Source organism: Grammomys surdaster, unplaced genomic scaffold (genome assembly GCF_004785775.1).
Source record: "Grammomys surdaster isolate TR1022 unplaced genomic scaffold, NIH_TR_1.0 338, whole genome shotgun sequence".
Lineage (NCBI taxonomy): Eukaryota > Metazoa > Chordata > Mammalia > Rodentia > Muridae > Grammomys > Grammomys surdaster.
This window is the reverse complement of record NW_021604757.1, coordinates 2943803-2967134: the sequence shown is the minus strand read 5'-3', so window position 1 is coordinate 2967134 and position 23332 is coordinate 2943803. Positions and strand designations below refer to the sequence as shown.

Here is a 23332-nt window from a genome sequence, read left to right as displayed (position 1 = left end):
CAAGCACTTTATTCATTCACTGAGCCATCTTTTAGCCCGTTGCTTTGTTTGTTTGTTTTTGTTTTAAGCACTGTCTCATTTTCTGGCACTACAAGATGTATCCTCCTTTATGTTTTCCTAATTCAACTCCAGAATTAGACTGTTCTTCCTTGAGCTCTGGTTCCTTTTAGTGTGTATTTAGAAATCAAGATGCAGATACATGGTATACTTGCTACTACAGGTGTATCATTGGTATGCCCCCTTAACCGAAAGAATTAGGTAGTATATGTCTTTATGCTAGTGTCCTCCGTGGCATGTAGGTATATATAATTGTTTCTTTATTTTTCCATTTATGTTTACATTAAGATAGACATGCAATATACACAGATAAACAGATATTCCTCTTGACATCTGGAGGAAACTTAGACGTCCTCTTTGTAATTTGCTTTTCACTGAGATAGGTTTCCCCTCCCTGATAGGTTTCCCCTACCTTTTTATTGCCAGAAAATGTTGTTTTTCTAATTTGGCAACAGTATTTGTTCTTGTTACATGCCTTGGTCTAGAGGTTCATTCAAAACATTACAGTTTTATTATAGATATGATTGCAAATGAACCTTACATCATTTTGTTTTGTTTTTGTTTTTTTTCTAGACAGGGTTTTTCTGTATAGTTCTAGCTGTCTTGGAATTTGCTTTGTAGACCAGTCTGGCCTATCACTCAGAGATCTGCCTGCCTCTGCCTCCTGAGTACTCGGTCTAAAGGTGTGTGCCACCACTTCTTGGCACCTTTTTATCGTGTTAAACATGATCTTTATTATTTTATGAAAGAGTATAGAACTTTGACATCTTGATTATATTTATTTCTTAGTTTGTTACTAATTAAAATAACTTTCCTTATTTTAATTCATGAATGCAGGTACTCAAAGAGGCCAGAAGAGTCAGATGCCTCTAAAGTTGGAGTTTCAGCAAGCTTTTTGGATTACTACTATTTCTGTAATACTAGAGTAAGGCAAACCACTATTCTTTCATGATGATTTAATCAAGGAGTAGAAAAAAATAGGGCTGATATTTGTCAGTGCTGCAGTTATTTTATTACTGAGAAACTTGACATTGAAAACACCTTGTCAGCCGGGCGGTGGTGGCACACGCCTTTAATCCCAGCACTTGGGAGGCAGAGACAGGGGGATTTCTGAGTTCGAGGCCAGCCTGGTCTACAGAGTGAGTTCCAGGACAGCGAGGACTACACAAAGAAACCCTATCTCGAAAAAAAAAAAACAAAAACAAAAAAAGAAAGAAAACACCTTGTTTATTGGGTAGCTGGAGAAGTACCATTTCATAATATTTTAGATGTGGGAAACTTGTCAATGCAAACTTATAGTCCTGTACATGAGAATACTAAAGTCCCAAAGATGAGGTGACTTCTCTGAAGTGTTATAGATAGTTAATGTCAGGAAGAAGTTGTGGAATATTTTCTCTTTCTCTCTCTCTCTCTCTCTCTCTCTCTCTCTCTCTCTCTCCCACTATACCTTTCAAGTTAAAAAAACAGTTTGCTTTACACTTGTGCTTTAATACTACAGAGTATGTTTTTACATTATAAGATCCTTTTAGTTGGAGGCAAAGTCTCTCATTTTAAACTCTCACTGTGTCTTATATGTTAAAAATAATTATGCTATCATTTCTTTAAAAAGAGCATCTATTTCCTATTCTCAACTAAAGAACTAAATCATTACCACTGTCCAGACAACCTTTAATTTTTCTTTTATGTATATGAGTGCCTACATGTATGTATATGTAATACATGCTTGCAGTCTCTGCAGAGGCCAGAAGATTCCAGGAACTGGAGTTACAAGCAGTTTTTAGCCACCACCTAGGTGCTAGGAATCAAACCTGGGCCTTCTGGAAGAGCACCCCGTACTCTAATGATAATAATAATAATAATAATAATAATAATAATAATAATAATAATAGCAACATGCACTTGGGAGGCAGAGGCAGGCAAATTTCTGTGAGTTCAAGGCCAGCATGGTCTACATGATGAGTTCTAGGACAGCTAGGAATAGACCCTGTTTCAAAACAAACAAAATTATTACTTACTTGTATGGATATTTTGACTGAATTTATGTCTGTACCATGTGAATGTATGATACTGGTGGAGTATAGAATAGAGTGTCAGATCCTCTGGATCTGGAGTTACAGATGTAATGAGCTGCCATGGGTACTGGGAACTGAACGTGGGTCCTGTATACGAATAAGTGCTTTTAACTGCAAGCCATTTTTCTAGTCCTTTTCCTGTCTCTTCTACCCTGAGCTTTCAGAATATCATCTTCTTAGTTTTTTATTTAACCACAGATATATATACTTCTAGATACCTTGTTTGGGCTTGTATTGGTGCACTATAAATTAAACAATTAATGTCCTCTTTCTCTTAAAGCTTTTGGTATTTGTTTGTTTGTAACATGGGACATAGTATTTGTTTCTTAATGGTTTCTTTTTGTCTTCTAGAGAATTATGTTTTGAAAATAAAGGTGTTTAATATGACTTGTTATATGAAGACATTATTTTAGAATTTTATTTAAGCCTTAGACAAACCCAACTGAATATTAAAAAATCAGATTGGAGGTTGGAGAGATGGCTCTGAGGTTAATTAAGAGCACTTTTTGCCTTTTTTTTTTTGGTTTTTCGAGACAGGGTTTCTCTGTATAACCTGGGCTGTCCTGGAACTCACTCTGTAGACCAGGCTGGCCTCGAACTCAGAAATCCACCTGCCTCTGCCTCCCAAGTGCTGGGATTAAAGGCATGCGCCACCACCGCCCGGCGCACTCTTGCTTCTTGAGAGGACCTGCATTCATGTTGTATGACAACACTTTGCCTGGGTAGACTCATATACATGCCTCTTCACTCCATAGAATGAGCCCATGACAGACCAAAGACTGGATAACACCAAAGTTCAACTTGGCAAAACAATGAGATTTATTAGGGTTACTTACAGGAATATAGGTGAGGGGTTACTTAAAAGGAGCAGAAACAATTCAAAGACAGATGCATCAGCAAAGCTCACCCCACCACATCACTAATGCTCACCCCACCACAGGTGACTGTAAATGTAAGGGGCTTTTCTGTACCTACCCTAGCTCTCAAATAATGAGACCAAGACCTGATTTTTTGTTAATGAGCTTCTTACACTAGAGCTGGGCAAATACTGAGCTATTCTATTCTAGCCTAACTATGCTGGCCTGGCCTACTTCCCAGCAACTTCCCTGCTATGTGATGTTTGGCTGCTGTCTTAGTCTTGCTCTGGTTTCTTATGCTCCATCAACTCTCTTCATGGTAACTCATCTTCCCTTTTCTCCTCTTTCCACCCGGTACCCCCTCACCAGGATTGTCTATTCTACCTCTCTTGCCCAGCAATTGCTGATTGGCTCTTTATTAACCAATCAGAGGTGATTGAAAACAATTTTTATACAACATTGAGACAAGAGATGCTTGACCAATGGCAACATTCAGGCTGCAACCAGATCTCTGGGCTCAGTAATCAGCATCTGAATAAACAGCTCACAAAACCACCCTTCAATAGGTGTCACTCTTAAAAGCTGGAAACCTCAAATACATGATTGGGGACTATCCTTTCCAAATGACTCAGTCTAAACCTCTTCAAGCTTGCTTGGCCTCAAGAGTCTTTGCAACTAGACCTGTCTGAGAGTGACTCTCAACAAACTTTTCTTATATGATCTTGGGGAGAGAGGGGCATAGTCAATCTGAACAGTTTTAGGGACGTCCCTGAAGCTATTTTGAGTTGTTTTACCTTTTGTGTTAAGGAGGGTCCCTGGGAGATGGAATGTTTCAGTCTCCAGGAAATTGATACCCAGCAGTTCAGTTCCAGTCACCCACATCAAGTAGCTCATAGATGCTAGTAACTCCAGCTTCAGGAGATCTAGCATTCTCTAAATCCCTAGACATCTGCATGCATCTTTACATGTCCAGCACAGACACACAAAATACTTACACATAATTAAAAATAATAAATCTTTTTAAAGAAAAGAAAATTCTGACTGGATTTAAATGATACATTTTCATTTGTTCTGACAATTGATACTTTTTGTTGATCCATATAGGTTGTTGGTTAGAAAAGTAACTTGATTTGATTATTCCCAGATGCGGTTTGAAAGAGTGGGCCTGCAGTGGTGGTAGCATACACCTTTATTCCCAGCACTCAGGAGGCAGAGGCAGGTGGGTCTCTAAATTTGAGGCCAACTAGTCTACAGATTCAGTTCCAGGATGACCAGGGCTATCTCAAAAAACAAACCAAAAAAGACAATGATTCATACTAAATGGTCAGAGACTGGTTGATTTTAAGAAAACATGTTATAAATCATTAATGATTGCTTAGAGTACTGACTTCATTTCTTAGGTATAAAACCAGACACAGACAGGAAGTTAGGACTAGTATTTCACTTACCCTTGAACTTCCGAAATTGTTGGAAGGGACATACAAAATTGTTCATACAGCTACTTTGGAAAATGACTATTTACTTGTAAGATTAAATATACACTTCACATACAAAGCATGTGGGTATTTACCTAAGAGAAATAAAACAATGTATATACAAAAACCTGTATGAGAAGGCTGTAAGCAACTTCTTTTCAAAACATGTTAACAACTCAATGTCTTGACCTGGTAAACAGGAACATAATATTTATATCTTGCAATCAAGTAATAAAAAGGAAGAAATCACTGTTATATACATCTGCATGAATGATCTGATATTTTTGGTTTTAGTATTCTTGGGTATAGAACTCAGGGAGTCAGACTTGATGAACAAGTTGGAGAGACAAAATTCAGTGAAAAGATTGATACTCAGTGATAATCTTTAAAGATCTCAAAGACCATGTATTTACTCCTTGAGTTTTTGGTTTTGTTTTTTTTTTTAATTTTAATTGTATGAGGTCAGAGAACTTTGTAGAGTTCTCTTCTTGCATCTCTATGTGGATTCCAGAGATTAAACTAAGATTGCTAGGCTTGTTCAGTAAATACCCTTGCCTGATGACGGGTCAAGAAAAAGTACTGCTTATTCCATGAGATATTAACACAATTTCCCTACAAATTTTTCAAGAACTTCCTTTTAAATTACATAATTGTATATGCCAATTGTATTTGTATACAATATTACTTTGCTTACATAGACTTGTAATTATAATTTGTAATACTTGTAATTGTAAATTATTGGTGAAGTTTTGAAAGGCTATCTTTTATTCACAAGAGGGGGAAAGTTGTCTTACTGTTTTGCTTCCTTTTACCATCTTACCTATCTGATATTACCTAAGAACCTTCCTTTTGCTGTGAAGGAAGTCTGTGAAAGAAAAAGGGGAAGCATTGAAAGTTTCTAGAATTTCTGTGTCTTTATGTTGCAGTTTGAAAATTGCTACTTCTAAGAGAAGTTAATGGGAAAAAGCAGCTTCCATGATTTACTCTGACGGTTTTACTATTGTCTGCAGTAATTTTTTTACACCCTTTGTAAACTTTAGAATTGTGGTATTGGAAACTAGTCATCTCCTTTATTTCTGTGATATTACCTTTATTACTATCAAACCAGAGATCCACTTCCAAGTTGTTCCATTATTTACCTCCTATTTTGGAAAGCCTTTGAGCTACAGGCAGCACGCTGGGCCTGCAGACCTCTGGGTAAAGGTCGCTGTGGCCCCTTTAAGTGTTCTGTGTGCGTGCAGAGGAGCATTGAGGGTGGGGCGGGCACTCTTGTCAGTGGTGCTCCTGTCCCCGCCCCCGTAGGAGGCGGTTCCCAGCAGCTGACTTGCCAATGCCGCTGCCTCCCGCCTGCTACCGGGTATTCCTGCTGGTCCTGCACGGACATTAGGGCCGACCTCACCCTGCTAGAGTAGCGTAAGTGTCAGACTACAAAAAGGGGGCAGGCATCCTGTTCTGATCCGGAAGTCCTAGTGGACAGTATATGAGACTTAACCGGCCTTTCAGAGTATAAGTCCGGGAAGGAGTGAAAACAATGCCCTCTGCAGTGTGCTAAAGCTGGGGCATCAGCTCTAATTGTGGGTGGTGACAGCGGCCCTACAGTGTTTGGATGTGTTGTATTTGAATGGTTCCCCAGCCTGCTTCCTGCTTGGGGTGAAGAGAGGATTGATTTTGCCAGAGTTTAACCTGGTGAGGCAGGATAGGGGTGCAGCTAAATCTAGTGCTCTGGGCCTTGGGTTCTTAGCTTGGGATTTAGAGACCTGGCTAGCCTCCCGCATGAGTAAGCTCTAGATTTTCAGTCACCTTGGTAGTGTTGAACAGTAACTCCCAAAGTTGACCTAATTCACAGCGGGTTTAGCTTTCCATCTCCCCAGAGGCCTGTGTTGGTATACAGTGCCCATTTTGGAGACATTGACAGTGATCATCTATTAGAGAGAGTTCAGCTAACCTTCTTTCCTGCTGATAAAAGGCACAATGTAAATGATGCATTACTTTACCTGTCTCAGTTTCTGAGGGAATGTTTGGGAGGTCATGATCCCAGAACAAGGAAAGCAACCAAAGTTTAGTGAGATGAGTTGCTGGAGAAGCCATCCAAATTACTGCCTCCAATAATGCAGAATATTCAAGCAAGATGATGAAGTTTTCTTCTTATTCTTGTTAATGGGAATATCTGGAGGCAGTGAAGGTATTTGTTTAGAAGGAAAGTATTAATCATTTTTGCTTTCTCCACATAGAGATGAGATTTCTTTTTGGCCTTGGACAAGTAATAGTAATCTTAAATATTCTATGACAGTTACATACTTTTTTAATCCTTTTTCAATCCATGTGCCCTTCCTAGATGTGTTTTAAGTAAGGATCTCTAAACACATAGGTTATTTTGTTTTATGATTGTCTTTTTTTTCTTCAGATGAGCATCATTGCATGTCAGCAATCATTTAAAGACATTTTTAGAACATTTATTTATTTGGGGTTGTAGTCATGATAAGCATGTCACAGCCTGTATGTAGATGCCAGAGGACATAAAGGAGCTGTCTCTCACTCTGCATTATGTGAATCCTAGGGACTGAACTCAGGTCATCAGGCTTGACAGCAAGTGCTTTTACAACTGAGCCATCTTGCTGGTCTGGTTTATTGTTTTTTGTTTGTCTTTTTGTGATATTGGTGATATTGGTATGTTACCCGAGCTGGCTCCCAAACCTTTAGAATTGAGAGTCATCCTCTTGTCTTAACCTTCCAGATAGCTGGAATAAAAGTTAGGGATTGTGCTTTGAGTGGGCAAAATCTTTCCTCAAGCTTCTCAGGTTCATACTATGATTCTGCAGTAGCATTTTCTTAGCCAAAGTGAGAATCCAGGAATAGTAATCAAATTCAGAGCTCTTGTATTGTGATAGTGTAGAGCTTTGTAGGTCAAGAGCTTGGGAATTTGCCATAGAAGAGTTGAACTGCCAATGATTCTTTTCAAGTTAAAGGCAAAACCAAACTGCTTATTAGCTCTCTGGTTATTGTAGACTATCAGAATATAGAAATTTAAAATAAAAGCATACCACATTTAGCATGTGGGTAGTTGGGGAAGAGTTGTGGATGAAAAGTAGAAAATTTCTAAGCCCAGTTCTAACATTATCACATAATCTCTCTGTGCCTTATTTTCTAGGTGGTTGAAGAGTTAAGAATACTAGATTACTAGGGTTTGCATTTTATGATAGGATTTTATGTTCGAACATGTATATATTTAAGCCCTAGGCATTTACTAATCTTACATTTTTAAAAAAACTGTTTTGGAGATTTCATAAAAGTGGAATCATACCATATAGAACCCTTCGACTTAGCATAATGTTGTCAATGTTCAACTGTGCTATAAGGTTTATTCATATTTTATTTTTTGTATTCCTATTATTTTACTGTATTAGTTTACCACATTTTGGTTATTCATATATGTTGATATACATTTAGTTTTTTATTTGTTCTAGTTATGTCTATTTGGTTTTAATTTGTGCTATCTATTGGTAAATATTTCATTTTCTAAAGAGAAATTTTTTTCAAGCTTCCTTTAGCTTTGATTTTTATGAAACTGGAGTTTTGTTGAACATGTATTCCATATTATTGTGTTTCTTCACTACTTCTAAAATAAATTATGGACATCAGAGCATGGTCTTTCTTTATGATAATTGTTAATTAATATTTGTACAGGAAGACAAAGAATGACTTTCCAATACACAAATAACAGAGCTAGGTGTGGTGACACACCTACAATTCCAGTAAATGGGAAACTGAGCCAGGAAAATTATGAATTTGGAGGTTCACCTGAGGTGCCTAGTGAAACTGTCTAAAAGGGGGAGATAAGACTGGTTTCAGTTCTTAACTTGGTTAATGTACCAATAAAAGTAAAAGAAAATGACTATAAAACTGTTAAGAGGTCTGTGTGTTGTATGTAGTATATTTTTTTCATTCAGTTTGATTTATTCAATATATCATTTTAAAATATCACAAAGTTTTGTAGAAACTAAATTTACTTTGAATGTTTTGAGTTCTATGAAATTATAAATTAATGTCAAATAAAATTAAGAGTGAAATAGATGCTTTCTGTTTGCTATCACATGATATCTAATTACCTTTTTGAGCACTTGGAGCCCTTAGTAGATTCTGAGTATCTATCTCCAAGAGTTTTATCTAAACTAACTCATATAATCTACCCAATAATGGTAGAGTATTATTATTCCTGCTTTTCTACATATATTGTTAATTAACTTATCCCTGTCCTTTCTCCAAGTTTGTAGTAACTTTGAAAAAAATCATTGTTTGAACAATGTAGATTCCAAGATAAAATAGAAAATCATAAAAATTTTCTCAGGAACTAAAATCTAAAATTTCATGAATTACTTCTTTTGGGATGTGAATATTTTTTTCTTTCCCTAGCTAGTGTTTATTGGTTGTGAGTGTGCTAGGCAGGCACTGTGCATGGTGAACTGTAGCTTGTTGTTGTTGGAACTGGAGAGTTAGCTCTTTTTGTTTGTTAAAATAGGGTATTATAGCCTCAACTTATTCCCTGCTTCTACCTCCTGAGTCCTGGAAGTATAGGCATGCACTACTCTCCAAGCTCTGTCTGTTGTATTACATGCTAACTTAATCTAAACTCTGTCCTTGGTCTTCTCACTATGCACTACTCTCCTTCAGTGCTGTCATCTATTCTCTTGGGTTTAGTTACATATGTCTGTTGACACTCCTACTATTGAGTCTCTAGGTCATATGTCTCTTTGATGCTCCAGGCTTGAATTCCCAACTGGTGCCTACATCAACACTTGTCTAATGTACATCTTAACTCAGCTTGTCTAAAATCCCTCTTCCTTTAACGTGAACTCAGTAAAGGAATATTTGGGCACTTAGAACATGACTTAGTTCAGGGTAACATCATCTTTAATTTAAATTCTTCATGGCCTTCTGATTGCTTTTCTGTTTTTAAAGTCATTCTGTCCATGGATTTACATATGTATTATATGGTTTTTGATTACTTTTGTTTTTGAGTCAGGAGTTCATTCATGCTAGGCTGTCCTGCAACTGTGTGTACTTGAGGATGATGTTGATATCCTGATCTTCCCTCCTCTACCTCCTGAATTGCAAGTTTACTGTCTGGGATTGTGCAATGCAGGGATAGACCCTAAGACTTTGTGTATACTACCCAAGCTTTCTACCCATTAAGTCACATCTCAGACCATCTTTGAAAAATACAAGTTAGACTGGAACTGGAGCTTAGTAAAGCACTGACCTAAAGGCCCTGAGTTTAATCTCCAGCATTGCAATCAGTCATTAGTCTGGTAATCAATAAATAAATTGAAAAACAAGCCACTGGCTGAGAAAAAGAAACATACAAATTTGATAGCAAATGTAATTTTCTAATAATCCTTCAAAGACTCCTGTTACTTTTAAACTGACACCTAAATTGTTTAACATTTGCTTAGAAGGCCATTCAAAGTCTGACCTTGATTACCTCGGCCGCATTCTATATCTTACTTTCCTTGTTGAATTTACACTTAAGCCCTTGTTAAGTAAAACTACTACAATAAAAGAAGTTAGAATTGATGCTACACAAGTTTCTAAATGTTTATTTACATGTCTATCTATTTATGAGAATTCAGTTTGTAGACAAGCACATGACTCTGAACTACATTGAGAAGAACACAGGCTAGACAAGCCCTTCAATACTGAGCTATACCCCTAACCTTTGAGTCACAGTTCAACTAGCATATATAAATTTTACAAACAAAATGGTGAGTGAAATAGCAATTCATAGTAAAATAACCTTTATTCAGATGACCATAGAATATGATTGAGCCAGGGCATAGTGGTATATGCCTTTAATGCCAGCACTTGGTAAACAGGCAGGAGGATCTCTGTGAGTTCAGGGTTTGCCTGTTCTACAACCAAGTTACAGGCCAGTCAGAGCTACATGATTCATGAGACCATCTCTCAAAAGAAGAAAATTCTGATTACAACATAGATACATAGATTTAATCTGGGCATGGTGGCTCATGCCTTTAAGCACCTTACATAGTAAGTTTCAGGACAGAGACAGTTTTATTTATTTCACTTATATGAGTACACTGTAGCTGTCTTCAGACACACCAGAAGAGGGCATCAGATCCCATTACAGATGGTTGTGAGCCACCATGTGGTTGCTGGGAATTGAACTCAAGACCTCTGGAAGTGCAGTCGGTGTTCTTAACTGCTGAGCCCCTTAAGCATTCTTTCTTTAAGGAAGAGTTTTTGTGGGCAAAAGAAGAGAGTGGAAATGCCAGTAGTATTCCAATTTGTTGGTTGCATGGTAGGTTCACATATCAGAGTTTTTGTGTATTTGCTTACTTTTTTGAGGGTCTTGACATAGAGCTAAGGTTAACTCACTAGTTGGCCTCAAATTGGCATGTCTTGCTTCAGCTTCCCAAATACTGGAATACAGAAGTATACCACTATGCCTAGCTAACATACCAGGTGTTGTTGTTGTTAGATATTATTTTACCTATGTGATCTTGTGCATCAAAAAGTGTCAGATCCCCTGGAACAGATAGTTGTAAACTACCATGTAGGAGCTGGAAATAAAACTTGAATCCTTTGAAAGGGCAACAAGTACTTTCGATTGCTGAATCATCTCTCCAGCATACAATTTGTCAGTTTTGTTGGTTTTATTGTGATGATTCATAACTCATATACACAATGCATGTGTATTTTTATTGTATGAGTTAGAAATTCTAGAACTTGAATCTTATTGGTGGCTCATGCCTGTAATGACCACACTTAGGAGGCTAAAGCATAAGAAATCGTGAGTTCAAACTCTTCTTGGGCTATTACACATAGCAAGACCCTGTCTCAAAGAGAGACAGAGACAGAAACAGACAGATAGGTGGAAAGAAAGAGAAAGGGGGAAAAAAAAAACAATAAGAATTGGCAAGCTGACACAGTGGATAAAACTCTTGGCACCCACCACATGCCCAACAACATTGAGTTTGAGTCTAAAGGTATCAGGAAAGAACTGACTCTGCAAACATCAAAACAAAACAAAAAACTAAAAAATTTTAAGTTAAAATTACTGAAAAAAAATTAGTGGCGTTCACTTTCTGTAACAGTCATGAAAGAAGAAAAACACAAAGAGCACACATAAAAAGAAATCTTTGTGCTCATTGTTTTTGTAGCTGGTTTATTATGAAGCAGCCCCCCCCTTTTAATACAAAAAAGCAATAATTTTAAAAATGCAGGCTACAAAGTAACGGGTGCCACTAGAGAGTATGTAGCACAAACAGTTTCATAGAGGCAGTTGGGTAGCCTTTCCTTCGTGTTTCTTAAGAGTAGGAGTAAGAGGAATAAAAGAACAAAGATTGAACTCAAAAAGATAATGAAATTAGTCACTTCCTCTTAGAGAATATTTTCAAGACTCTTATTGAGTAGTTTTTGAAAAACGTTCTAGTCTGGTAAGGCTTTCTGTTTGTTCAGATAAAGTCAAATAAACTGTCCTAAAGAATGGATGACATCTGTGCGTGGTCCAAGTATGGAGCTCTAGTCTAGTTGATGAGAAAATCCAGTGTCCTGGTTTAGGGCAGAGAAGGGGACCTGTGAAGAAAAATAAATTCCTGTGTTTGCAAATGTAGACTTCTTTTGTAGATGAAGGTTTCCTTTATAAAAAGATAGCTTTTCAGAGCTATTTATTATATCCGAAGGTTTTTTTTATTTTGTTTTGTTTTCTAGTAACCAAATAGAAATGTGCCAAAGATGTTGATATGGCAGGAGGAGGTTGATACTTTGGTTTCCAATATTCTTTTAAAGGGACAAGTAGCTCATTTCTTTGTTTTATTCTTTGTTATGTATTATAGTTCTCTTTTTTAAAAAAAAAAGTTTTTTGAGACAGTGTCTTATGTAACCCAGGCTGCCCTCAAACTCACTAAATGTAGGTGTGACTGAAGTTGAAGTATTGATCCTTCTGCCTCCACCTCCCATTTTTTTCTGATTAAGATGTCCTATTAGCTAGTTGTGGCACGCACCTTTAATTTTAGCACATAGGAGGCAAAGGCAGGCACATCTCTGTGAATTTGAGGACAATCAGAACTATAGTGAGACCCTGTCTCAAAAAACAAAAAGGAAGGAAGGAAGGAAGGAAGGAAGGAAGGAAGGAAGATAGATGTTCTAATATTAATGGAATTAAGTAGTAGGCATTTGATCAAAGAATGGACTTTTTAACTCTTATACATGCATGATGAAATAACTAAAGAAAAGTCATTTTTTGTCATAAGAGACTATTTGGTTACTAGAGTTAACGAGTATTTGCTATCTACTTTTATTTGACTAGGAACTACTTTTAACTCCAAGAGAAAACTAGAAGCACAATGGGAGATGACAGTGAGTGGTTGAAACTACCAGTTGATCAGAAATGTGAACACAAGGTAAGACTTCTAGGATTTAAATGTTGTCATTAACTTGTCTTATCAGCAGTTATACTATTTATAGTATACCTTGCTTATACTATTTATACTTATATTTACTATATTAGTATATTTGATATATTTAATATTATATACTATTTATACTTATTGTGTTTACTTATACTTACACTATTTATAGTATACCTTACTTAGAATGTAAAAAACATTACCAATTTAAAAAAACACTGATGTCTTGTTAAGAACATTATTTTATTTCATTAGAAATAGGTTTCTTAGCCGGACAGTGGTGGCGCACGCCTTTAATCCCAGCACTGCGGATTTCTGAGTTTGAGGACAGCCTGGTCTACAGAGTGAGTTTCAGGACAGCCAGGGCTACACAGAGAAACCCTGTCTATAAATAAATAAATAAATAAATAAACAAACAGGCAGGCGGATTTCTGAGTTTGAGGACAGCCTGGTCTACAGAGTGAGTTCCAGGACAGCCAGGGCTACACAGAGAAACCCTGTCTATAAACAAACAAACAAACAAACAAACAAACAAACAAATAGGTGTCTTCAGGCTTGAGAGATGGCTCAGCAGTTAAAAGCACTGACTGCTCTTCCAGAGGTACCAGCAACCACATGGTGGCTCACAACCATGTAATGGACTCCATTGCCCTCTTCTGGTGTGTCTTAAGACAGCAACAGTATACTTACATATGTATAAATAAATAAATACTAGGGATGTGGAGGCAGGAGAATCAGGAAATCAAGGCCAGCCTTGGTTGCATAGCAAATTCTAGGCCAGCCTGGCGTAAGTGACCCTATCTCAAAAAAAGAAACAAAACAAAACAAACAAAAAACACTTTCTGCTTCATCCTAATGACCAAACAAACAAACAAAAAACATTTGCTGCTTCAGCCTAATGACCTAAGTTCTAAACCCAAATCTCTGCAAAAGGCTCAGTTCAATGGCTTGGCTTGCATTTGTAATCCCAGCACCCTGAAGATGGGAGATGGAGACAGGTACATCTCCCAGAAGCTCTCAGACCAGCTAGCCTGGAGAATGCAGTGCAAAAATGAAGGAGATGCTGCTTCAAAAAAAGAGTAGTAGGAAAGAAATTATTACAAACATTGTCTTGTGACCTCCACACACACATAACACTCCGGCACATGTGCACCTTTAGATACCCACATGACACACATACCCCACAAATACAAAATAGGTGTCTTTAGCTTGATTAAAAATTTTTCCCTCTAATCCCAGCACTCAAGAGGGAGAGTAGAAGCAGAGTGGATCTTTGAGGCCATCCTTGTCTACAGAGTGAGTTTTAGGACAGGCAACTACACAAAGAAACACTGTCTCAAAGCCAAACAAAACCACACACACACACAAATAAATTCTGGAAACAATTTAAAGAAAGAAAACTGTATTAGTGAAGAAGAAGAAAATTGTATTTTTAAAATGACAAGTTGGGTAGCTTTTTCACTAGAAAATTCATTATTTTATGGAAAATACTTTTTCATTTGCAATTATATTTAGTTAGGTGCTTGATGTCCAGCATTTTTTTAGATTCTCTGGTTTATATGATACACGTACCAGTATCTATCCTCTTATACTAGCCATCTATTAATTATGAATAACTTTAAGGTAATAGTTAATTTCTGATTTATACCATTATTTAGTGGTTATCTTTTTCAATTGGTTTCATTTTCCCCAACTATTCCTGTGAAGTTTTTTTTTAATTAAATTTATTTATTTAATTTAGAGACAAGTTCTGGCTATGTAGCTAAGACAATCTTCCTGCTTCAGTTTCCTGAGTGCTGGGATTATAGGTATAATTTACCACGTCTATCCATTTTTAAAGCAAATGTCTACCAGGTAATGGAGTTGAGAATTCCATTTCCTTTCTTACAAATGTCTACTTAAAATCCACAGGTTAGCTATAATCTCAGTTTTGTTTTGTTTTGTTTTGTTTTGTTTTGTTTTGTTTTGTTTTGTTTTGTTTTGTTTTTGAGACAGAATTTCTCCATATATGGAAGTTAGGACAACTTTAAGAAGGTTCTGTTAACTAACTGTGAGATGAATGCCAGAGTCAAACCAAGGTCATCAGGCTTACCCAGCAAGCTTCTTTATCCACTGAGCTGCCCCTGGCACTGCTGTGAATTCTTAGGTAGTCTTGGCAAAACATTCTTTCGTTGATTGAAGCTGGGCATGGGTGGCACAGGCCTTTGATCCCAACATGAGGGAGGCATGTGGATCTCTGAGATTGAGGACAGCTTGATCTACATAGTGAGTTTCAGGACAGAGAGAGTCCCTGTTTTAAAACAACAAAATAAATTGTTCATTGACTACTTATTTTTTTGAAATTTGTCAGAATTTCTTAAACTCCTTTCTTTTTTCCTGTTATTGGGTATTTTGTTCAAATTTTCTGATATGGGATATTCTTTTACTTCTACAGATTATTACTGAATACATTAACCTTGTTTAAAAATACTAATTTTTGTTTTAGCTATGGAAAGCAAGATTAAGTGGGTATGAAGAGGCCCTGAAGATCTTCCAGAAAATAAAGGATGAAAAGAGTCCAGAATGGTCCAAATACTTAGGATTAATCAAAAAATTTGTCACTGATTCCAACGCAGTGGTTCAATTGAAAGGACTAGAAGCTGCACTTGTCTATGTTGAAAATGCTCATGTTGCAGGAAAGTGAGTAGTTTCTTTCCTAAAACTCTGTAAACATCTCTATGTAATGCTATACAGATGAGTTTATGTGTATTTATAGAGCCTCTGGTACAATTTTAGAACATACTAGTAGTCTTTCATTGTCTTTAATTAGTCAGAATGGTACATGAAATCTCTAAAGTGGAATAATTATCTGTTTCCATGTGTTTGGGTACATGTGGAAATCAGAGGACAACTTGTGGGAATTAGTTCTTTGTTTCCACTCTGTAAGTCCTATAGTTCTCTGGCTTGACAACAAGTATCTTTACATGCTGAGGCTTCTAGCTGGACCTTTTTCTTTTTCCTTTTGAGTATTTTAGATGAGAATTATTCAAAACTTAAAGTAATTTTAGTGTCCTAGTTAGAGTTTAATTGCTGCAGCTCATATAAAGGTAAACATTTAATTGGGAGTGGCTTACTTTCAGAGGTTCAGTCCTATATCATCATAGTAGGAAGCATGATACCAAGCAGGCAGGCAGGCAGGCAGGCAGGCAGGCATGATACTAGAGAAACTGAGAGTTCTACATTCTGTCTCTCATTCCGTACTGGTTGGAGACTGAGTGTAGGACCTCAAAGCCTACCTACACAGTGACACACTTCCTCCAATAGACCACACCTGCTAATAGTGCCACTTACCATGGGCCAAGCATATTTAAACCACCACACTTGTAGAAGTCGTTATTGTAAGGTCATCACAAAGGAAGAGCCTCACTGAAAATAAGTGGATGTCATGAAAAACTTTTCTTAAAATATATAATCACCATTTAACTTCCAAGGCCTTTCGTCTCTTGGGGTAGTGTTTTCTGGCCGATTTACTCCAGCTATACATGATAGAAGTTTCCATCACCCACTTTCCTTCCTATACTTTATTAACTTGATTTTTCTTAGTCTTTATGTCATTGGTGAGAAAGAACTTCCACACACAAAAAGTTGAGAATTATACAAGAAAGATGTTTTTACTTCAGAGACCATGTAAGTGAACATCTTCAGTCTGATAGTTTGGTTAGTTATAACCAATATTAATGAAAGGATTGTTTTTTAATTTCACTTTTCTTCACAGAAACTTTTGACACATTTTGATTTTAAAAAGAATTTTGGCAAATTCTCATTAGAAGCTTTTTTTTTTTTTTTTTTTTTTTGCAAATACTACCTGTAGCCCTAGCATTTGGTTCCTCTAGCTCCCTTAATTACGAGTTTTATTTAATTCACAAGGCACTCAGTGTGATAAAGTTACTATAAGGTTCTGCTAAGAAGTTGAGTCTTTCCTTATTAAAGATATATCCCCCATTGTGTGAATAAATTCTCTTGTCCTAAAAATGTCTAAAGTAATTTATTTCAAAAAGTATCCATTCTACAATCCTTTATAAAGTGTATGTTTACATACCCACATGTAAGACAGGCACACATGCACACATCCTAAAGAAGGTCTGCAAAGAATGTTCAAGGACAATCTCTACTTGAATTGTCTACACTTATAAACTGAAATTATAGTGAAATGTGTCTAGGGTTTATCTCTTTTCACTTACATATCTGTTTGTGTGTATGTGGTGTTTACAGGACAACGGGAGAAGTTGTATCAGGTGTTGTAAGTAAAGTCTTCAACCAACCTAAAGCCAAAGCCAAGGAGCTGGGCATAGAGATTTGCCTCATGTACATTGAGATTGAAAAAGGAGAGTCTGTACAAGAAGAGCTCCTAAAAGGCCTAGATAATAAGAACCCCAAGATCATAGTGGCCTGTATAGAGACACTGAGGAAAGCTTTAAGGTGAGACTTTTTGTATTTTAGTTCTCTTAAGTATGCTGACTGAATTTGGGTTCTAGGTTTAAACAGAAATGGAGACTGTTAAACTTCTAATGTCATCCTTCAAGCTTGCTGTTTGGTTATTTTCTCTAAATTCCTTTCTACTGAAGGTGTGCAGGGAACATTTCTGTTCTATATGAGAATTAGCTCTTTTTTTGTAAAATTATATGTGTGTGAGTGTGTAATATATAATATATGCATGTATATATATTATATATATATATTATATGCAGTTTTCTCTTTCTAGCTTCAACAGTAGACTTATATTAGCTGTAAAGACACAGTCTTTTGGCTAGAGCAAACCTTTGATGGAGTCTTTTTGGTAAACATCAAAAATAACTTGTTCTAAACTTGGTTTGGTATAAAATATATAGTAACTTGTATATGCTATGTCTTCAATCCTAGATTCTTACTGAACACTGAAGTTCTTTATATATGCACTGTCCTTGAGGGACAAGTTGCTAAGATTTGGTAGAGAGCTCTGACTTTGTTAAATCAGTAGTCCTGATTAAGTAGACTCTAGATCCTCGTTCCAGTTGGAGGGCAAGCATTCTACCACTTAGCTACATCCCAGATCTAGGCAATTCTTAAATCCCATCTATCTCCAGTTGTCTATTATTAGCTACCTTAGAAAGTATGCACTAATGAGGGCTGGTGAGATGGCTCTGTGGTTAAGAATACTGGCTGCTCTTCCAGAGGTCCTGAGTTCAATTCCCAGCAACATGACCATCTCCTAAAAAGGGATCTGACGCCCTCTTCTAGCATATAGGTGTATGTGCAGACAGAACACTCCTACATATTAAAAAGAAAAATACAGAAAGGAGGAAAGAAAGAAACACTAATGAAATCTTAGATCAGGATTATTCCTTATGTTTATGACTCATATCTTGGAGACAGTGTCTTAACATGTTTATTTTATGTGAAAATATCATCATTCTTGAATTTTGTTGAGCTATTCTTGATTTTTGTTCTCCTTTGTCTGATTTCTAATATTCTTTTTATAAAGTTTGACTTTTATCTAGATTTTTGTGTGATAAAAGTGTCCTTGTTTAATTGTTTTATTATTGCATGTATATCTGATGTATGAGTGAGAGTGTGCTACAAGAGTGCCAGAGCACACGTGTAGAGAGAGCGCAGCGGGCAACCTTAAGGAATCAGTTATCAGGTCAGGCAAGTGCTTCAAACCCCCTGAGTCAGCTTGTTGTCCCAATCTAAATTTCCTTATTTCTAATCTTTTATGGCCTACCCTCTATAAAATAATCTTATAAATAAATAAGTAAATAAATAAATAAATAGAAAAAGAAACAAAAAAAGAAATTTAATAAATTTACAGACTCTGCTTGTATCAGTAGATATATTCTGTTCTAATTTTGTTTTTTGCCTGCATGTATGTTTACTGTGTACATGCCTAGTACCTACACAGGTCGGAAGAGGGCATCAGATACTCCAGAACTGGAGTTACTGGTTGTTGTGAACCACTATATGGTTACTGAGAATTTAACATAGGAACCCAGGTCCTCTTCAAGATAGCAAGGGCTCTTAATTGCTGAGTCATATCTCTAGTCCACCTGTTGTTAATAAAATAAAATGTATATCATACTAAAATTTTTCTGCTTTTAAATTAAGAATTTCTACTTCAGACCTTTATATACTGAAGTAATTTTACTTAAACGGACTAGGAGAATAAGGATAGTAAAAGAATAAGTTACATTTATCTTTTTTATGCAGTCATTATCTGTGGTGTCTATATAGTCATTATTTATTTTCACTGCCTAAGGAAAAAATTCAAGGCCTCTAATGTGCTAGGAAGGCATTCTACCATGAAATAGCTCTACCTCCAGCCTTGTCCTTATTCATGAAGATCTGTAGTTTACCTTGTTTTTTTTTCCCCCCTAAAGCATTTCAGAATGTGAAGTAGCTCTTTAGGACTTAGAGGCTAAACTGTTCAATTTTAGATGCCATAGCCTCGTAAAATTACTATTGGTGACAGCTTTAAAAGGCAAAAAACATTCTGTCATTCCTAAAACAGGATTATAAAAACTATTTTGCTTTTAAACTTTTCCTGCCTACCTCCCCCCCCCCCCCCCCCCCTCCCTCCCTCCCTTCCTCCATTTTGAGTGTTTTGGTCAAGGTCTCAGGTAGCTTCTGTCTTGAAACTTCCTATGTAGCTGAGGATGACCATGAACTGCTGACCCTCCTCCTTTCAGGTTCTAAAATTACAAGTGTGTGCTAAGATACCTAACTTTTCTATCATGGTAACTATCAAAATTCAAATTGGCTTTGTTTATGTATCTTTTTCGCATGGGGACTTGTCTGAGTTATTTTGCTATGGTTGTGAAGAAACACCATGACCAAGGCAACTTATAAAAGAAAGCATTAAATGGGGACTTGCTTATGGTTTTAAATGGTGAAGCCATGATCATCATGGTGGGGAGCAAGGCAGTAGGCAGGCATGGAGAGAGATTTGGGGGAGGAGACCTTGTGTCAGCTTTTTAAACCTCAAAGCCCACCCCCAGTGACACATCTTCTGTGGAGCCATTCTTATTCAAACCACCACAGAGATATATTATGGTAGTTGAAAAATCAAGAATGAAATATGCATTGCCATAACTCAGTCTGTCAGATTGAATAATTTTTCTTTAGTTTTTAGAAAGTTCCATTTTTAAATGTTAACATTATTTTGGGGCTCTAGAAAAATATTTAGCTGTCTAAGAATGACAGCTAATTATTAAATATATAAACATATATAAATGTATATGTATGTACATGTGGATATGGATGGATAGATCTAGGTAGATGGTTTTGAACTCCATTTGTTACCTTAAGAAATACTTAGTGTATTCATATATAATTTATTCATTTATTTTTTTTGTTTGTTTTGAGACAGTATCTCTTTACATAGCCCTGGCTGTTACGGAATTCACTGTGTATTCTAGGCTGGCCTCGAACTCAGAGAAATCCTCCTTCCTCTACCTCTTAAGTGCTGGGAGTAAAGGTGTGTACCCCCACACTGTGTGCAGTACATGATTTGGAGTAAAGGTGTGTACCCCACACTGTGTGCAGTACATGATTTGGAGTAAAGGTGTGTACCCCCACACTGTGTGCAGTACATGATTTGGAGTAAAGGTGTGTACCCCACACTGTGTGCAGTACATGATTTGGAGTAAAGGTGTGTACCCCACACTGTGTGCAGTACATGATTTGGAGTAAAGGTGTGTACCCCACACTGTGTGCAGTACATGATTTGGAGCTATACGTGTTCAATGAAGCATGACATGTTGACAGTTTTCTCCCCAAATCTTTCACTTACAGTGAATTTGGGTCAAAAATCATCTCACTTAAGCCAATTATTAAAGTGTTGCCAAAACTATTTGAATCTCGAGACAAGGCTGTTCGGGATGAAGCCAAACTATTTGCTATAGAGATTTATAGATGGAATCGAGATGCTGTGAAACACACGTTACAAAATATAAATTCTGTCCAGGTAAGACACAGATTTCTTTGTTCATTTTTTTATAAGGCTAATATGGATGTATTTCCTACTTGTAATTGTTAATATCTATCCTTACACATAATTATTTTTTTATCTTGAAGATTTAAATGGGTTGAATTTCTGAGTATAGACTTTTTGTTATTACTATCTGTCACTCTCTTTCTGTCCCTCACCTCCACCTCAAATAGGGAGCAAGTCCTGTATCTTGTACATGTTAGACAAAACTGGGTTTTGTTTTGTTCAGGTATCTATAGAACATCTCCATCTTCTGTTTCCCCAGCCCTGGTAATATTAAATCTATCAACTTAAAACGTCCCTTTATAGTTCTGTTGAGTAGGAGGACTTGCTTGGATGAAACAATTCTATCATATATTTATTTTTGGAGCTTTTTTGATAATTTAGCATAATTGAATTCATAAACTAGTGATACTGTCTTAAACTAATGAATTTGGGAAGTTGGAGCAATATCGCACAGGTTAAGGGCATTTGCAGCTCTTGCAGAGCCAGCCTTCACATAGCCCCTGCATGTGTGAACTACACTTCACACATGAAGTTTACACTCATACACATAAAAGAAAATAAATCTATCTTAAAGAATTTTGTTCTTAGACATAAACCTTTAGTGTGGTAAAGTAATAAGTTGATTTGACTTATTTGACAAGAGTGACAAAATACAGTTTAAATTTGTCTTTAGTTGATTTTCCTATTAGTACCATATAAACAGAAAGTGAGTCCAAAATATCAATAAGTACAAGTTTTATGTTTTCTAATAGTGGGGTATACATTTTTAAAATATTTTGTTCATACTTGCAGTTGAAAGAATTAGAAGAAGAGTGGGTCAAGCTGCCAACGGGTGCTCCTAAGCCAAGTCGGTTTCTGCGTTCCCAACAAGAACTAGAAGCGAAACTGGAACAGCAACAGTCGGCTGGTGGAGATGCAGAAGGGGGTAAGCCAGTGTTTAAACAATAGCTTCAATTTAAAAATTAGTGAATTTCAGTGGGCATATTTTGGAGAACTTCTTTTAATAAGACCTGAGTCATATGCTACTAAATAACTCTGATCTTTTTTCTATTGAAATCTCATCCTGGGAGCTGGAGAAGTGGTTCAGCCAGTGGCCAAGAGCATTTACTGCTCTTCTAGAGGACCCAGGTTTGCTTTTTCAGCACCCCCACAGTGACTCACAACCATCTGTAGTCCCAGTTCCAGAGAATCTTGTCTCTCTCTTGTCCTCTTCGGGTACCACTTGCACATAGTACATAGACATGCATTCAGACAAACACCCATACACATAAAATAAACTTTAAAAAACTATAAGGGGTATGAAAAGATATATAACTGATGAGTAAAACTATCATTTTGGGGGGTGTTTATGTATGATGGGTAGGTACACATAGGTCACAGTACATGTATAGAAGCTTCAGGTGTTGGTCCTTACCTTTCCATTTTTTTAAACGTTTTATTATTTTTTTAAATTACTTTAATTTTTTTAGTTTAAGTTTCATATGTGTCTGTCTCTGAAAGTGTATGCTATACGTGTGCTGGTACCAGAAATGCACATCAGAGCCCATGAAACTGGACTTAAAAGTCAATTGTGGGAGGCTGGAAAGATGGCTTGGCAGTTAAGAACACTGACTGTTCTCCCAGAGGTCCTGAGTTCAGTTCCCAGCAACCACATTGTGGCTCACAACCATCTGTAATGGGGTCTGATGTCCTCTTCTGGTGTGTCTGAAAACAGCAACAGTATACTCACATAAAATAAATAAATCTTTTTTTAAAGTCATTTCTGATCTACCTATTGTGGATTTGGAGAATTGAACTTGGCTCCTCTGTAAGAGCTGCTAAGTCATCTGACCAGCGCTCTCTCTGGTTTTAGGGCCCAGTCTTTTCAGCTAGGCTTGCTGGCCCACAAGCTTCTCTGGTGTCAGCCTCCCATCTCCTATAGGTGCTGAGATTGCAGATGCTTGCACTACTGCGTCTGGCTTTTTCCTGGGTTTTGAGGATCTAAAATCAGGTTTAAAAAAAGAAAAGATTTTAAGATTTGTTTTGTTTTTTTCTTCAAAGGTGGTGATGATGGTGATGAGGTACCACAGATAGATGCTTATGAACTTTTGGAAGCAGTAGAGATCCTTTCCAAACTTCCCAAAGACTTTTATGACAAAATTGTAAGTAATGGTTAAGCTTCTTTAATTTATTTTAAGTGATAACTTAGGTTAAAGTCCGAGAATGTTCTGCTGAGCCCTTGCTTGGTGTACCTCCCCACTCTCCACATATCTTTCTAGTAAAGTGGGTTGCTTCTTTCTCTTTCTTCCTTTACTATATATAACCATATTCCAACATTTAAAAAATAGAGCAAGACATCTTACCAAAAATCAGAACTTTTTCAACATTTTTCAGAACTTTTTTCCTCATTTATTCTATTGTTTTATCTTTTAAATCAATCTCAATCTCTCTCTCCCTCCCT

The 23332-nt window shown here is 36.7% G+C and overlaps 1 protein-coding gene across 1 annotated transcript in view; it reads left to right on the top strand.

The window, feature by feature from the left end:
• Nucleotides 1–23332, top strand: part of Ckap5 (cytoskeleton associated protein 5) — a 93497-nt gene that overhangs the window by 8036 nt on the left and 62129 nt on the right. Inside the window, exons 2-7 of the mRNA XM_028778514.1 lie at nucleotides 12785–12878; nucleotides 15370–15563; nucleotides 17136–17342; nucleotides 20691–20862; nucleotides 21685–21817; nucleotides 22933–23033. Coding sequence (XP_028634347.1) covers nucleotides 12822–12878; nucleotides 15370–15563; nucleotides 17136–17342; nucleotides 20691–20862; nucleotides 21685–21817; nucleotides 22933–23033 — 864 coding nt within the window. The 5' untranslated portion in view covers nucleotides 12785–12821. The remainder of the gene's footprint in view (nucleotides 1–12784; nucleotides 12879–15369; nucleotides 15564–17135; nucleotides 17343–20690; nucleotides 20863–21684; nucleotides 21818–22932; nucleotides 23034–23332) is intronic.